The sequence below is a fragment of the Hyperoodon ampullatus genome (genome assembly GCF_949752795.1).
Source record: "Hyperoodon ampullatus genome assembly, chromosome: 17".
Taxonomy (NCBI): domain Eukaryota; kingdom Metazoa; phylum Chordata; class Mammalia; order Artiodactyla; family Ziphiidae; genus Hyperoodon; species Hyperoodon ampullatus.
This window is the reverse complement of record NC_136930.1, coordinates 51,387,912-51,405,944: the sequence shown is the minus strand read 5'-3', so window position 1 is coordinate 51,405,944 and position 18,033 is coordinate 51,387,912. Positions and strand designations below refer to the sequence as shown.

General features: G+C 36.1%; 1 protein-coding gene across 1 annotated transcript in view; it reads right to left on the bottom strand.

Annotated features, from left to right (window-relative positions):
- PKHD1L1 (PKHD1 like 1) overlaps positions 1–18,033 on the bottom strand; it is a gene marked incomplete at both ends in the record, with an annotated part of 150,274 nt that overhangs the window by 24,852 nt on the left and 107,389 nt on the right. Inside the window, 9 exons of the mRNA XM_079722158.1 lie at positions 618–927; positions 1,486–1,608; positions 1,691–1,839; positions 5,536–5,626; positions 7,157–7,278; positions 8,008–8,137; positions 9,443–9,546; positions 14,103–14,276; positions 16,124–16,253. Of these exons, the coding sequence (XP_079578284.1) occupies positions 618–927; positions 1,486–1,608; positions 1,691–1,839; positions 5,536–5,626; positions 7,157–7,278; positions 8,008–8,137; positions 9,443–9,546; positions 14,103–14,276; positions 16,124–16,253 (1,333 nt within the window). The remainder of the gene's footprint in view (positions 1–617; positions 928–1,485; positions 1,609–1,690; positions 1,840–5,535; positions 5,627–7,156; positions 7,279–8,007; positions 8,138–9,442; positions 9,547–14,102; positions 14,277–16,123; positions 16,254–18,033) is intronic.

Genomic DNA, 18,033 nt, shown 5'->3' with positions numbered 1-18,033 from the left:
CAGCCTGGTTCAGTGAAAAAGCAGCAGATTTTAAGTCAAGAGATCTTGATTCTAATCCTAGTTCTGCCAGCAGCTGTGGGAGTTTGGCAAAACATTTAAGTCCTATGAACTAAAATTTCTGCAGTCATAAAAGCTTTTAATAAAATATAACCCTAATTATATAAAAGGGCTTTACAATTTAGAGAAACTAATTAATATTAAATCGCTATACCAGTGCTTTTTCTGTTGTTTTAAAAAGAAAATGAAATGTCAGTTCTTTTATTTTTATTTTATTTTATTTTTTATTAGTTTCTGCTTTATAACAAAGTGAATCAGTCATACATATACATCTGTTCCCATATCCCTTCCCTCATGCATCTCCCTCCCTCCCACCCTCCCCATCCCACCCCTCCAGGCGGTCACAAAGCACCGAGCTGATCTCCTGTTCTTTTATATGTAGGAATGTTGCCAGGGAACTATTCTTGAAATTGACTCTGATGTCTGGTTTCTTTGCTTGTCGTATTGAGCAGATTAATCATTATTTTTTTTAACTAACAATGAAACATTACTAGTTATATTCTACATATTCTTTACAGAACTTAACTGAGTAGGCTTTCAAAGGCTATGTTTAAACTTGCCTGAGATGTCCAAAAGACCACTGATGGCATTGTAACTCATGATCCCTGCATGGGGTTTCCGCGGTGCCATGTTATGTGCTGAAGCAAAGGTAGGCCAGCAAATCCCACTTCTCCCACCTTTCATAAAAAGAAGAAAGTTAATGAAATTTGAATATGCACTCATATGAACCCCAAAATTAAAAGTTCCAAAATCTTTACCTGAGGGAGGTCTAGAACTTCGATGGGCAGCAGAAAGTTCAATATTGGGATCATCATTAGTTAGGACATCAGAGCAATTAAATCCAGGGCTACTTCCAACAATTAATGAGTTCTATTTAAAAAAAAAGTTCAAACAGTATGCTTTAATAATAACTTTTCTTAAAAGATAACATAATAATGAATAATACTGAAGTCCACTGTAGCAAAACACAACCTGTATAACTTTGAGAAGTGGATCATTCATTAAACCAAGTTAAAAAAGATGTGATTTCTGCCCCAAGTGGATGACAATCAAAGTCAGAGGGGGGGACACAGGCATGTAAATAATTATATTTAAAGACATGTTATGTTTCCATGATAGGAATATGTGCAGGGAAAGCAGGAACAAAAAGAGGAGGGAGTGTCAAAACTACCTAAGCTGGTTCAGGAAAGACTTCATAGAGGTAGTGAAAATTTAACTAATTGTGGCAAGATTAGCAGGTGATAAGAAGAGCTGAGGGAAGGAGCGGGGAGAGGGAAGGATGGAGAGCTTCTTGGCAGAAGGCAATGAGCACAAAGGCAGGAGGTGTGGCTAGCAGGGCAAAGAAGTCAAGAAAATCATTTGTATTCAATAATTTTACCCTTCTCAGAGTTGCTCTTTCTGCTTTGTGTGGCTGCGTTCAATTCTTACCTTAATCTGCACTGTTTTACTGGAAATTCTGTGAGATACAGCAGGTGGCGTGTAAATCATTGAAGAAATGGCCATTCCATTGTCAACCAGGGTCACATTATAGATACGCACACTCTCCGTGGTCTGTAATAGAACTTGGAGGTTACATAGTATGAAATATAATTATAAAAGAAAATAAACAATCACTTTTTTGGGATCCATTTACCTGAAAATAAATTCCGTAATCCCAGCATGCCCATATGGTAAATCCCTGTATAAGAGAACATCCAGGAAGGCCATCTTGGTTCATATAGATACCAAATAAACCTCCATGGGCTTCATTGTCAAACCACTTTTCCAGAGAATAAGACTGACCTTTGAAGGAAATATGGAACCAGTAAATTAACATTATGAATCAAGTCATAGAGTTATAAACAGTATCAGTTAAAGTTGAAATTCTTTTAGAAGTTAAATATATGATGATTCTGATGCAAATTTTAACAACATGATCAAATATTTGTATGGTTCAGCTACTTATGGTTTATTCTATTTAGTATTTCTCTAATTTGTCTCTTCAGTGTTACTCGGAATGATTGTATATTCATTTGCAAAAGTTTACTTTAGTGCTAGCACCCTTAACTTATTATATCTGATTAAACATGAATTTCTTTAGAAAGATGATGAAGTTTGAATTCAAACAAGGCTAAACTTGAAAAACACAATGATACCACTTGCTGTCTATAAATGTTACTGGTTCCTTCTGGTCATCCCATTTTCAAGTTAAGTGTCACTTCCTTAGAAGGCTTTCTCTGACTACCGGATTCATAGTTAGCACCTCAGTCACTTAACATGGCAATTAAAATTTTTTTCACTTTGATATTTAATTACTACTTATTGGTGAATTATTCATCTCTTCTCTCCTATAAGAACGTAAGCTTCATGAAAGAAGAAACTGTGTCTAGCTCCTTCACTGCCAGATTCCTAGAGCCTAGAAGGTAATGCAGAGGTAGGTGCTCATCAAATACTTCTTGAATTAATGTATGCATGATCTTGGGAAAGTTGCTTAGCATTCTATAACTTAAGTTTCCTCATATATAAAAAATTATAATGTCTAATTCAAGGTTGTTTCAAAATGAAATGAAATAACCCACATAAAGTGCCTCAATAAATGGAAGCTATACCCATTATTAATATACAGGATAATTAAAGTGGATTTTCATGCAAGTTTTACTTATGTACAAATCAGATCAGTGACCTTAAAAACTCGTCCCAACCATGCATAAATTTGAGGATTCCCCATAAAGAGCAACACTGCCTCCTAAATTGTACTTTGTACCAGCTCTCTTGTCCAAGTTCCCCAGGATCTGACTTCCTCCGTCTTCGATTGCTTTTCCCTTCTTCCTAGCCCTTTGAGATTGACATTTCACCTATGGTTGTCGGCCTGGTTTCTATTGTTTCCTCCCTAAGAAGCTGTCTGCATGGCTACACCTTGGTTCTGCACAATGTAGCCCCATGGACAACGATGGCTCCACCTTTGGACCCATGTGTGGCAGAGTTCCCTTCCCAGCATCCCAGCCCGTCACTTGTTAGGGAGATGAATTGTGTAAATTGATGTCCCATTCCGGGAACTTAAACCCTCAGTTCCTCTGTGATGTCTCATATTTCAGTTGCTCCTTATAAACACTCCCGATTATTTAGGAAGATCAATATATTCAGTGAAAAATGCATTATGTGGCATGATACATATTAGTAAATATTCACATTCACAGGTCATATTTTGATTAAAAAACACAATACTTTAAATAAGTTGTAGAGAAATTACATATTTTAAAATTTTAAGTCAAAGAAAAGCTACTTTAGGGCTTCCCTGGTGGCGCAGTGGTTGAGAGTCCGCCTGCCGATGCAGGGGACACGGGTTCGTGCCCTGGTCCGGGAGGATCCCACATGCCGCGGAGCGGCTGGGCCCGTGAGCCATGGCCGCTGAGCCTGCGTGTCCGGAGCCTGTGCTCCGCAATGGGAGAGCAGTGAGAGGCCCGCGTACCGCAAAAAAAAAAAAAAAAAAAAAAAAAAAAGAAGCTACTTTAAGCTGTTGGGAACTAAAATATTTAAAAAGAACATACGTCAAGGAATCAGTTATATCTGTGGTGAAGTTGTTTTATTCCTTCAAAATGTACTTTGCACAAGAAAAAAATTAGCTGAAGTCCAATAATTTTTGAATTTACAGAAAAAAATGCTTATTCAAAGAATTTCAAAAATACCTATAGAGATTAAAAAAATCTATTGTAGAAGGGCTATACATTTTTCAGAGAAAATTCCATTTCCTTTAGCTAATTTTCCCAAGAGGTAAAGCCAGCAGGTCTAGCATTCTTTTACTTTTTTGATTCAGTAATTAATTTATCTGGTTTAAAAGTCAAGAGTTTATAGAAAGTTATACAGTAATAAGTGACCAGTCACCCTGTTCCTACTCACCTTCAATGACTTTTTGCTTTTACACTTTCAGTGTTTCTTTATGTAAATGCACATACCATACATATTCTTTTGTTCCCTTTCTAAGTAACCTCCACTTATCATTTTAGAATATTCTGGTGATTTCTCCATATTAATACATAGTATGCATCTTTTTTCCTTCTTTTTTTTAGAGGGGCCCAGTGTTCCAGTGTTTGGCTTTATATAACTAGCCCACAGTAACTGGACACAGGGTAGCTTTCCATTTTCTGCCAGTACAGGCAACGCTGTGATGAATAACCTCGTTCACAACTCTTTTTCTAACTGCTGTAGAGGCAACTGTTAGATTACAGGAAGTAGAAATGCTGAGTCAAAGGTAAATGCCTCTATAATTTTGGTAGCTATTGCCAGATTCCCCTTTGTAGGGGTTATATCATTTTGTCCTTCAACCAGCAAAGTGTAAATGTTACTATTTCCCTACAGCCTTGCCAGGAGAGCAGTTGTTCAATTAATTCTTGATTTTTACTAATCTGATAGAAATGTATCTGAGAACCCTCTGTTCATGTCTTTTGATTTTTTTCATGCTTGCAGGCTTTAACATATGAATAGTGAGCATGTATTCCTTTAAAGAGGAAGCATGAAATAGTGACATATCCCTATAGGCATGTATCTCTATGCTTACAAGTTGCTTTTGGGAAAGTGATGGTGGGATAAGATAATCACTGTTCAGTACCATCAAATCAAGCACTGAAGCTGTTGTTAAGAGTTTTTGGATCATAAACATGGAAAATAGTTATCTTAAAAGCCTATTTTTAAAGGATCTATCCTGCTTTTATTCCCTTGATACTATTAGTCAACACACCTAATCCTGTTCTGTCCTCCCCCATCTCTCTGCTGATGCCCTTTGTTTATTTTCATCCCCCTGCTTCTCGCCCGGATTACTCTCTTTCACTCTTGTTGTGTCTTCCCAAGTCCATCAGACCCAACTGTCCACCATTCTCTACTTTATCCCCTCTTTTTCTCCCTTACACTCTCTGGCTCACTCTGTCTCCCTGGTTATCCCTCTGATTTTCTCTTTCCTTCTCATCTCCTCTACAGTCACAGGGATAGAATAAAGATACCCTTGTCAAGGAAGAGCTCATGTCCAGTGGGATCAGGAATGGAAACACGCTGTGGCAGGCCCAGCTAATGGCATGGGATTGGACAGAAGGACATGAGGGTATCACAAGGACAGGCCTGGTCACCTTCCTCAGCCTGGGGCTCAGGGACCTCCCTGAGGCAGTGACTGTGAAGGGGAGGCCTGGGGAGCAGCAAGGCCCGGTCTCAGGAGGATGAGGATGGGGACGGGGTCTCAAGAGAGGACCTGGGGCTGCAGTGTCCTAGGGCCAGGGAAGAGCGTGGCATTCTGGGGCTGCCGGAGAAGGGTGATAGGGGTGAAGGATGAGAAGAAAATTGGTTTTAATTTTTTCTTTAAACCCAATATTATATAGAAATAATTTAGTTTGTTGAGTTCTTTCAGTGCCCAGGAAGAAACAATAATACTTTTCAACTCACAATAATTATTTATTTCGAACAAATTTGGACAAGTTATTTCCTAATTTTAGTGACTCTATGCCAAAGACTTACTTGAGCAAGGTTCACCATTGATGCGATATCCTGCCCTTCCAAATCCAGCCACTACGTTATTTTGTAAGACTGTATTGGTCCCTCTATTTATCTAGTATAATGATAAAGAAAATGCTTTGGGTCAGGCTGTTACACAATTATGCAATGAGGGCAGGTATGCAACATACACTGGAAAACTAATTATGACGATACTTCCAGGAGTAAAGCTTTAATTCACATTCACCCCATTCAAATTTATAATACCAATGAAGTACTGAAATTACCTTAGGTTCTTGGTGTAAACCTACCACTAGATACTATACTTGAGACTTCATTATAAAAGTACATTAAAGAGATTACTTTTCATTTCAGTCACAAAATCCACTGGACGTGGCTGAATATTAACAAGCCATAGACAAAATTCCAGTATTATAACAAGGCTACAAAATTTTTATCACTCTTTTTTGGTTATATTCTGTTACCAAATTTGATTTATTAAGAAAAAGACAACTAAGACAATTACAGTGGACCATAAAATTCAGTAGAGGCATTCATTAAAGAAAATCTGCTATAATAAAAAACTGTGTTAGAACAAGTAGGTAATTACTAAACAAATTTATTTTATGAGCCAAATCAGAGTGGTAGAAAATGAAAAATATGGAGCACAGAAGGTTTAGTTCTTGCCTACATAGAATCAGCAAAACAGTCCAAATCTCACTTATTTAAAGCATGTTAAACAGCCTTATTTTTAAAGATTATGATAAAAATAGAGTCAAATGGAATGCATAAAACTAAAAAAAAAGCCTTTCAAAAGATATAGATAACTTTAAAGATTTGGAATTGACATTTGATTACATTCTAACATCTATAAATAGACAAAAAGAGAACATTATTACCTTATAAATGTATACTAAGTTCCAGGCTTTCAGATTTTGCTTTAAGGTGATTATTAATAGTTGTACAAAAACAAAATTCAATCCTTACCCTAACTTTCAAAGAGAGCTTTTTAAATTCCTTTTCTTTCCTATGGTATAAGTAAGATAAAAACAAGAGGAAGCTATCTTTCCTTTAAATCCTCTCTGTACTTTCCATTTTCTTGCTTACAATCTCACTCTACATCTAAATAAATACCTATAGTAATTGAAGAAACTTCACGGGAAACAAGAAGGGCCCAATTAGTAATATCCGATAAGAGTAAATAACCTTGCATATAGAATCATAAGAATTTTAGATGAGAAATGGATTTTAGAGATTTTATAGTCTATCATTATAATTTTGCATTTAAATTCAGAGTTAAATAGTAAAATGTGTAAGGCATTCAGTCAATTAGAAGCAGAGAGACCCCGTAATGGAACTTGAAAGCAATAATTAATGTTGGAGAAGCAAGTAAATAAGAGAACTATTTAAAACAATGGACATCAACACAGAGAAAAACCCAATGGCTACTGGAGCTCACAACATCTTTAAAGAAAGTTCATTTACTCCTTTAATCAGCTCACTTTATCCACAATCTTTATCTAAGGAAGAAATCATTTTCAGTGACATTTTGAGATTTACAAATTCTACAGAAACTATAATCTTCAATAAGGGAATTACAAATTATAATTTTGTCTACTTATAATTTTAAATTTGTTCACACTACCTCAATTGCTGCATGCCAGAGAGTTGAGCTCAAGTCTTTTCTGTTCTGATAGGTTCCTGGCCAAACTGAAAGTGTAACCAAGTTTCCTCGGACTCTGTTGGCATCCCCCCATATTCTCATGCCTGGAAAAAAAGAAAATTCCCCCAAATGAGTACTATAGGGAATGTCTTTCATTTCTTCCATGAAATTAGTTTTCTCGTTTGAACCTGACAAACGAACCCTTTTGATTTTAGAGTGAACCCTCTGAACTCTTTGATACTCTACCTCTTTAATAGACTACCTGAATTAAAATCTTTTGTTAAATATGTGGGTTCACAGGCTCCACCTTAGATTTTAACAAATATACACACAAATTTTATACACCTTAAATGAATTTGTATTATGCTTTAGACTGATATTCAAGAAAGGACAACCCCCTAAATCAAATCAAATATGTTTTTTTTAAATATCTATATTTGTGAATAATCTTTTTGTTTTATATGTGAGAAGTATGTTAAATGTCAGTAATTTAAACTATTGGTGATTAAATAACTCACATAAGATCATGGTCTGGTAAATAATTCTTCTAGAGCTGTACTGTCCAATATGATAGCCATAGCCACATGTGACTACTTAAATGTAAAGTGATATAATTAAGTACAATTAAAATTAAAAATCCAGTTTCTCAGTCACATTAGCCACATTTCAAGTGTTGAATGGCCACATGCAGTTTAGTAATTACCATGTTAGCACAAACATAGACCCTTTATTTCCATTCTTGAAGAAAGATCAATGGGACACCCTGGCTCTAGAGTTTGCAGATAAGGCTGTCTCAGAAGACATGTTATTGGACCGAAATATTATCATATTACCTTCCCCCACTGTAAAGTGAATCACGTTATCATCTATGTCCAATCCATCTGTCCCAAATACACCAACTGCGGGGGAAAAGCCACTGTGAAAAGCACAGCCTTGAATATAAGATGAGCCACGTTCTTGAATCTATAAAACATCAGGGTTCAGTGAACATTTTAGAAGCAAACTTAAAGGATATTTAAAGAAAAAAATTTGAAGTAGGTGATTTTTGGAAAACAAATCTTGATAAACAAAATACTCAATTTACATTCCATGAAAGAAGATGACTTCCCAGCAGACCTTTTAATCCTGGGGAACTTCCATATATCTTCGGTTTATGATTAAAAAGAGCAAAAAATAAATGCTTATTTTAAATGTGAATTAAAAATTCTCAAGTGCTTTTCTATGCATTTATATTTCTATCATTACCTATAAAATGCTAAGGAACTAAAAATTATTTTTCAGAACAGTTTATTATATGATGAGCAGGGATTTTTTTTTTAACCACAGAAGTTGATACTCAAGGCAGGGGTTACAATTCAAATGTCTGTAGGAAACAGTCAATGAGTAGATTAGGGGTTTCAATTCCAAACCTACATGATTTAAAATTTTTATTTATTTATCTTTATTGACATATAGTTGATTTACCATGTTGTGTCAGTTTCAAGTGTAAGCAAAGTGATTAAGTTATACATATATATCTATTCTTTTCCAGATTCTTTTCCATTATAGGTTATTATAAGAATATTGAGTATAGTTCCCTGAGCTATACAGTAGGTCCTTGTTAGTTTATGTATAGTAGTGTGTATATATTAATCCCAGACTCCCAGTTTATCTCCCCTCCATAATATATATATTTTTAATCTTATTTTATTTACTTTTCATATTTTTATTTTATATTGGAGCATAGTTGATTAACAATGTTGTGTTAGTTTCAGGTGTACAACCAAGTGATTCAGTTATACATCTATCTATTCTTTTTCAAATTCTATATAAGAAATATGCTCTTTCTCATTTTTTCTTAAATCAGCAGCCCTCTAAGCATATTTATTTTCCCACTTTTGACAGAGGCATGGATATACAGACATGCTTTTCATTTGAGAAATTTAAGCAACACTCACTTTGTTTAATAGTAACTGTTTGGAAATATTTTGATCATTGTAAAGTAGAGATGTGAAATACTATTATAGATCTTCAATTCTTTCACCTTTGTGCTCCATTTTCTGTTTTTTTTTTTTTACTGACCTTAAATAATGCATAAAGTGGTTGGAATCAAATACTGTTGCAGTCTAAAAACGTTAATGGGAAATACATCTAAGAAAGTTTTATTATATTAGATTATAGTCTTAGCAATTCCAAGATATGGGTATTTAGTAAAGTTAAATGAAAATCAAATCAAAATGAAAATACTTAATTTTGGGTATATGCAAAAATTAAAAACAAAGTACAAACCTGTCCCAGGTTAAGAAATGTTACAGCATATCTTGGATCCGTGCTATCCCTGAAGCCCTCTTGACCACTGTGATAAAATTCCACATTACTTATTCTTGCATTTCCTAGTGGGGAAAAGAGTTACACATTTTTTTTCCTTGAAGCTGAATAAAAATTTTTGAAAAACTACTAAAGTTTTTGTAATTTTCCAAATTACAGATTTGTTTTCAACTTTTTCATGAAAATTGTATTCATTTTTCTTTGCCCTTTTAATCCAAATAAGGCAATGTTTCTGAATTTGTTTTTTTACTGCCCCTCACAAGAACCTTTTTAGACATTTCTATTTCTGAATAGTATTCCCTCTCCATGACATTTTCATACCACAGATATACTACATAACTGTCAAGGTATGGAGGCCCTTTGGAGGACCACAAACTGGTTACTTTTTTTTTCCCCCCAAGAGTCAATTTTCACCTGTTGGAAGTGATACAGTCCCTGTTGAGAATGCATGGCATGAGGCACAAGTTATAATTTACCTGACATTTCAACTTTGATGCTCTAAAGAGCTGTTAAGGACATAATCTTTACATAATTTTTTCCAGAATATGCATTGCCAAGTATCTGCTGATCGGGTTTGTCATAAGTGCCACTGAAGTGACAAAAGGCAATTTCATAGATTATTAAGAATAGCAATAACAATCCGTGAGCCATGACTCTGCCAAGCTCTGTACTAAGTGCTTAACAGGCAATGTGTGGTTTAATTCTCACACAACATCTGTGACTTAGGAACTTTTATTATTCCTGTCTTCTATACAAGGAAACTGAGGCACAGAGATTCATGGCTGGTAAAAATACAGTAGAGGGTATTCCTTGTTTCAAAAACTGATATCTAATAAAATACATTGGAGAAGAGTTATTTTATACTAGAAGGGAAAAGCCTGTCTGGAAATCCATGAGCCAGCGATTAGATGTATGGTGGAGAACATAAGATTAATAAGATAGATACAGAGAAGAAATGATTACTCTAGACCCTGGGCCTACAAAAGCCATGGATGCATTTTCTTTACTTACATCACAAAATAATTTATTGGAGCAAGGAAAGGTTGACATGTGAATAGGGTCCATCATGGGACTTTAAGTGAAACAACATGGACTAGTATCCAAGATCAGAATAATTTCATCCCTCTAATCATCTAATTCTTTATCTTTAAAAAGAGGACAATATTTATGCCATAATACTATGAGGACTGAATGACATAATATGTGTTAAATGCTTAGCACAGTGTCTGGAATCTTGTATTACTTAATGATCATCATTACTATTCTCCTCATCAGTTAAGCTTCTGTTGGCAGATTATGACCAATAGGTAGAAGTTATAGTGGGGTAGCTGCTTGCTCAATATAAAGATTTTCTAAAATGAGAGCTGTTGCAAAATGGAATAGGCAGTATTGTAGCCAAGTGAGCTCCTGCTGAAACAGTTCAAGAATAGAGGATTACTCCTGGTACCCAGATTGTGAGATTGAAACACCAGCTTCCAATAAAAAGAACCAGGGTTACTTGGAGGAAGAACGTACTCCCAGTCTCAGCAAGAAAAAAAAAATTACTACATGTGCTTGTCATATCAGAAAGTGAAGAAGCTAAAAAAAAAACACCAAAAACAGTCAGGGACTTCCCTGGTGGCGCAGTGGTTAAGAATCCACCTGCTAGTTCAGGGGACATGGGTTCCACCTGCCAGTGCAGGGGACATGGGTTCAATCACTGGTCTGGGAAGATCCCACATGCTGTAGAGCAACTAAGCCCCTGTGCCACAACTACTGAGCCCATGCACCACAACTACTGAAGTCTACGTGCCTAGAGCCCATGCTCCACAACAAGAGAAGCCACCACAATGAGAAGCCCGCGCACTGCAACGAAGAGTAGCCGCCGCTTGCCACAACTAGAGAAAGCCTGTGCACAGCAACGAAGACCCAACACGGCCATAAATAAATAAATAAATAAATAAATAAATAAATAAATAAATTTGTAATTTAAAAAAAAACAGTCATAAGGAGGAGGACTTAGGCACCAACATGAAAAGGTTCTGAAGGTCAACGAGAGGGCATTTTCAGTATCAATAAGGTTAACGTTCACAATGGATTAGAACATATCAAATATGTTTAAATCCATGGAACTAATAATGATACTAATAACAAAACAAAACAAAAACTCCTTGTTACCTTTGGAGGATGCTTGGCAACCAACTCATTGTTTTGAAAACTAGTTAATAAGAGGAAAGAATCAAACATTTTTTCTATCTAAACTATCCTTCAGGGTAGTCAAACAGTGGTCTGGGGAAGCTTCTCTTTAGAGAAATATTTGAGATTATAAATGAGGAGGGAATAGTAGAATTAAAATATCACCATTTTAAACCTCAGTGATTCAATAGATCCAGGCAATGATAATTAATAACTGCTAACATCACAAAAGGAAAAACAATCGTACATTATGTGCCTATTAATGGAAAAATAACAACCAACTATGAGGAATTATTGCCTAAAAATTGAGTCCCGGTCTGGTCAATTTGCTAGTTCTAAATTTGCCACTTATCCATAGAAAATACAAGGGAGGCAGGGACTAGTTAAATTCTAGGGATGCATCACTAAATTCAGACTATTGGAAACACTATAGGGCAGATGACCTAACTTCTTTTATAAATAAATTGCAAGGAAAGAGAAATGAATTAGAGATTTAAGATTCCTAACCAGTTGAAACATGGATCTTATTTAGACCCCGATTTGAACAAAGACAGTGAAAGAGAAAGAAGGAAAGAAAGAAAGGAAAGGAAAGAAAGAAGGAAAGAGGAGGGGGAGGGGAAAGGGGAGGAGGGAAGGAGGGAGGAAGGGAGGGAAAGAAGGAATGAACTGGAGGATTCTGAACAATCATTTGATGTTTAGAAATTATTACTAACATTCTAAAATCTGATTCTTAGAGCTGTTTTTAAAGAAGTCTTTTAGATTTACACACTGAAATATTTCTAGATGAAGTAATACATGGTTGCTTCATTCATAATAGCCAAGATATAGAAACAACCTAAATGTCCATTAATGGATGAATGGATAAAGATGTGAGATACCTCCCTATCTATCTATCTATCTATCTGTCTAAAACATTCCACTGTGTGTATACATATATCATTCAGCCATGAGTGAGAAAGAAGGAAATCCTGTCATTTGGGACAACATGGATGGACTTTGAAGGAATTATGCTAAGTGAGATAAGTCAGAGATAGAAAGATAAATGCTGTATGATCTCATTTATATGTGGAATCTAAAGAAGCTGAACTCATAAAAATAGAGAGTAGAAAGGTGGTTACCAGGACCTGTGGGGTGGGAGAAATAGGGAGCTGTTTAAGGGTATAAACTTGTAACTAATAGATAAATAGTCCTGGAGATATAAAGTACAGCTTAGGGATACAGTAAAAATACCATATTATAAACTTCAGAGTTGCTAAAAGACTAGCTCTTAATTGTTTTCACCACACACACAAAAAAATAATAACTATATGACATGATAGAGATGTTAGCTAACGCCACTGTGGTAACCATATTGATATATAAGTGTATCAAATCAACACATTGTAGACCTTAAACTTACACAATGTTACATGTCAATTATATCTTAAAAAATATGTGCTTGCTGCTTCAAAATAATCGGTGGTCTTAAAGAAAGTGGGTGAGCTCATAGATCAAACAAGACTGGCCAAAGTTGATACTTGTGGTAATTGGTAATGATAAGCATTATATTATACATTTCTCTATCTTTGAAATATATTTGAAATTTTCCTTCAAATAAAAATAACAGATCAGTGTGCTTGTTATGAAACGATTTCTGTTTGAGGGCAAGGCTGGGCTAGCTGTTACCTAAGGTCATTGTTAATTTGATAATTATTTTGTCTATAAAGATAAAATTAGTAGAATAATGTTAGGAATTTGGTTCTGGAGGGTGGCACCTGACTGCATACTCCCTCTCAAGCCTTTATTTTTCCATGTGTTAAAAACAAGACATCAGGCCCAAAATGGAGTCACTTTTGCTAAGCCCTCCATCATTAAACAGACTTAATTACAGTTTCAGTTCTCCTGAAATGGAACCTTAAACCAGTCCATCACGAATTGCCCGATCAGCATTGGTTAGGTAATCTGCCTGATAAACCTCTGCCCCCTACACGGGAAGTAACCTTGCAATAACCAATCCTCTTTTTTTTGCAGTACGCGGGCCTCTCACTGTTGTGGCCCCTCCCGTTGCGGAGCACAGGCTCCAGATGCTCCGTGGCATGTGGGATCCTCCCGGACCGGGGCACGAACCCGTGTCCCCTGCATCGGCAGGCAGACTCTCAACCACTGCGCCACCAGGGAAGCCCCAATCCTCTTTTTGCCTAGTAAAACTACCTTGTTCCTGCTCCCTTCTGCCTATAAAAGTCTTTTATTTTGCACAGCTCTTTGACGCTCCTTTGTATCAGCTAGATTGGATGCTGCCTGATTCATGAATCCTTGAATAAAGCCAGGAAGATCTTTAAAATTTCCTCAGTTGGATTTTGTTTTTTAACACAATGATCCTATAAAGGAGTGAGGATTATTTAAGAACTAAACACAGAAGAGACCCTGCTATATTTCATTTAGAAAAATAAACTGAATTTGTACTAACCTTTAAATGTCACCGTATTTTCAGTGAATGAGCTGACTAGGACACGTGCACCAAAAGATTCCTTCAGCCAACCTGGATAATCCTCACCAAGTATTTTGATGTTCCTATTCAGTATCCCAACATCAGCTGCTAACGTATAGCTCTGACCGGTTTCAGGAACAAGGTATCTTTCAGCTGCAGCGGAAGGACAGTTAGATTATTACCAACACTAAGAAATACCTGTCTTTATTAGTTTCTTTGCAGCTCACAGACCATGTAACTTTCCAATATACCAAAAGTCAACACAAAAACATGAATTGATTATAGAGTTACACGCTTAAATGTACACAAATGGCAGTCGGAAATTATACCTTTTTATTTATAAAATAAATATAATCAAAAGTATTTCTCCTATTTACAGCAAAAAGGTTATTATAATCAGCACTTACAAAGTCACTGCTTCATAGGTATTTTGCAAACACTTCAAATTATACACAAAAACACTCTTGTGAGACAAGATGGGAAGCTTACTGTAATTTTAACAGATGAGGAAATGAGATAGAGAAGTAAATGAACTTGCCCAGGGCCATGTAGACAGTCAGCAATACGTAGGTATTACCTCTCCTGATGCCTAAACCTTGGTTTGTTCCTCTTTTCCTGTGACATATTTTATATCAACTACAATTCTTTATAAATATGTAGTAGTATATCAAACATAGTCTGTACATTTACATCTTAATAATTTTAAAACAGAACCTAGGGGCTTCCCTGGTGCCGAAGTGGTTGGGAGTCCGCCTGCCAATGCAGGGGACGCGGGTTCGAGCCCTGCCCCGGGAAGATCTCACATGCTGCGGAGCAACTAGGCCAGTGCGCCACGGCGGCTGAGCCTGGGCTCTGGAGCCCGCGAGCCACAGCTGCTGAGCCCACGTGCCACAACTACTGAAGCCCACGTGCCTGGAGCCCATGCTCTGCAGCAGAAGAGGCCACTGTAGTGAGAGGCCCGCACGCCGCAATGAAGAGTGGCCCCTGCTTGCTGCAGCTGGAGAAAGCCAGCGTGCAGCAGCAAAGACCCAACACAGCCAAAAATAAATAAATAAATAAATAAATAAATAAATAAATAAATAAATAAGAAAACAGAACCTAAATTACATTCTACATTTCTAGAAGTCTTACCCAAAACTTTAAGACAAGCAAGTACATTTCAAACAGAGAGAAGTGTTTGGTACTTTAAATGAAAGAATCTATACTGTTGAACTTCAAACACTATTTTACAATTAAAATGTTCTTCAAAGAAACCTTTTTCTTTTGATTTAAAGAAAAAGATATGTGATATAGAATGATAGACACGTGCTTCTATCAAAATACTGCTTTAAAAAGTTCTTTTAAGTTTCTTTGTCATGCAGGTCTGATATCCACCAGTGCATAATGCCGCCTTAGCTGTAGTTCTCAGGAGCATCAGAAGTATCTGAATGGCTTTTCTAACGTTACACTCCTGTCTGCTTCCACTTCCTGGGATTCAGATGAAGGTAGCATGTGAAATGGGGAAAGGCTGGGGTGCTGGGAAAGCCCTGATCCTACAAGTTGAAAGATCATCTTCAGCTGATTCTGATTAATTCCTTCTTTCCTTGAGAATTAGAGTTTTACGATTTTGCTGCAGCTTGTCTAAGTGCAGTTACCGCTGAGGAATGTGTCAATGAAACAAATCAGGACAAAGATGCTCTTGGATCAAGGGTTCTCAAATTTCAGTGTGCGTAAGAATCTCTAGAAGCTTGCCTAAAACAAAGTGTCAGCCTTATCCCATAGAATGTAATGGTCACTGCTGAATAGTTACTGAATGAATTAATACACACAGCAGGGACTCTTTGCAGCCAACACACAAACAGTAGCATCCTTTGGGTACCACTGCCAATCTAAGTGAAATGCTCCTCTAAAAATCTGAGATGTTTTATCAAATGATTGTAATTACAGAGGAGAGCACTAAACTGTGAATATTTCGAGACATTTTAATTATATATCTATTTGGTTAAAGAACAGCGACTTACCAAAGTGAGTATAGGAAAGGGTATCGTTGAGAATGAGAATTTTGTGATCATGCAGGATTTTAACGATACTTCTAATTTCAGTCTGGTGGAAATCATAGCTTGTGGTTGTTATCACAATCTCTTCTCCTTCCTTAGAAAAATTCAAGTGCCAAATTCAAGAACAATTTAAAAAATAGGTTTATATTTCTTAATAACTATTAAATAATTCTAATTTAACTTACATTGGTTACAACCATGGTATTATCGGAGAGAACAAATCATACCTTTAGGTCTCTAAAATAAATACGCTTTTGTTTGATAGCAAGAATTCTATATTTTGAATTATCTCAACATTTCCTTAAGTTGAATTCAGTCACTTAATAAAATCACAGGTGATATACATTTTTAAAATTAGATATATCAAAGCAAATATATTCATATTTTTATTAAAAATTGGTCAGGATAATATTCTTAAGACTTAAAAATTTCCCCCAGATTTTTTTTTTTTTCACACAGTTAACTATCACTGGATATTCCTGAAAGGTAAGAAAGGCGGAGATAAGTGACAGCGCAAGGTCAAGTCTTAGAATCTCTGTATATCATATATGACAAGCTCCTCTTTGTCAACCAAGTCTCTGCTCAAAAGTACTTGCAGAGGACGAAAAAGAACTTTTTCCTCTACCCTTCCAAGTTCTCAGCTGGGACCCCTGTAACAAAAGTCATTAACAAGAGAAAAGCATATAGATTTATTCAATATAAGTTTTACATGACACGGGAAATGAAGCCCTGAAGAAATGGTTAAACCTGAGCATTTTTATGGAAGAGTGGAGAGTAGAGGAAAATTGTGATAGGGTATGAGCTAAGTGTAGGAAACTGGGAGAGACAGCAAGGGTTGGCCATTCAGATTCTTCTCTGTGTCACTTTGTCTTCAGAGCTGAGGATGTCTCTTTCCTCTGGGTATAAGGAGGGCAACTCTCACATGAAGGTTTTGTGACCTGCTTCAGGGGAAAGCCAGAAAGTCCTTCCTGCATGTGCAGCAATTTCTTCCCTTAAAGTATTCATATTTTGGGGTAGCATGTCCTGAACCCTGTCATACCCTTGAGAGAGGATTTCTCTGGCCACTCTATTTAATGTTATCTGCCATGGCAGTCTCTATCATACCTGTTCTATTTCCTTCATCACAAAGATTATAATCTGAAATAACACACATTTATCTGTTCATTTAGTGTCTGCCTCTCCCATTTCAATGCAATTTCCCCTATTTGACCAATTTCTTCACAAATGAATCCTCTATGCCTAGAAAATGTCTGACATTAGGCTAAATATTAATTATATAAATAATATGCAGAAAATATTAACTGGATAAATACTAATAAATGATAATTGGATAAACTATAGGGATATTTAAATCATTTAATCACCTTTTAAAAATCACACCTCAACTATCACAAATACGAATATATTGTAAGTAGCTTATAATAACTCTCAATAAATCCTCCTTCTATTTACTGATTTTACACTACATTAAGAAAGCCAACCCCATATGTTTTGATGATTTGTATTCATTTACTCAGACTAAGCCTCACTTTGTTCTGTGACCTTATAGCTTATTCTCTGCAGAAAGGAACTGGCTGAAATCTGGGAGCCCGGAAAAGTAATCCATCCATTTCCTTGACCCTTTAGCATTAAAAAGAATATTTGTAAAACATGTGAGTCTGTGGCCTATGCAAGCCTGGGAGTGTAATAGAGATCGGAATTGCCACCATTCATATTTTACCAAAATCTCTTATTTAACTCAGGCATATTTTGAATATCACTGGGCATCAGGATTTGTTTTCTTCCCAAATGCTTAACAATAAAATGTATTTAAAATAATTCTTTTCTCTGTTTTGCAAGAATTTGTAAATAAATATTTTTTACCCCCAAACTTT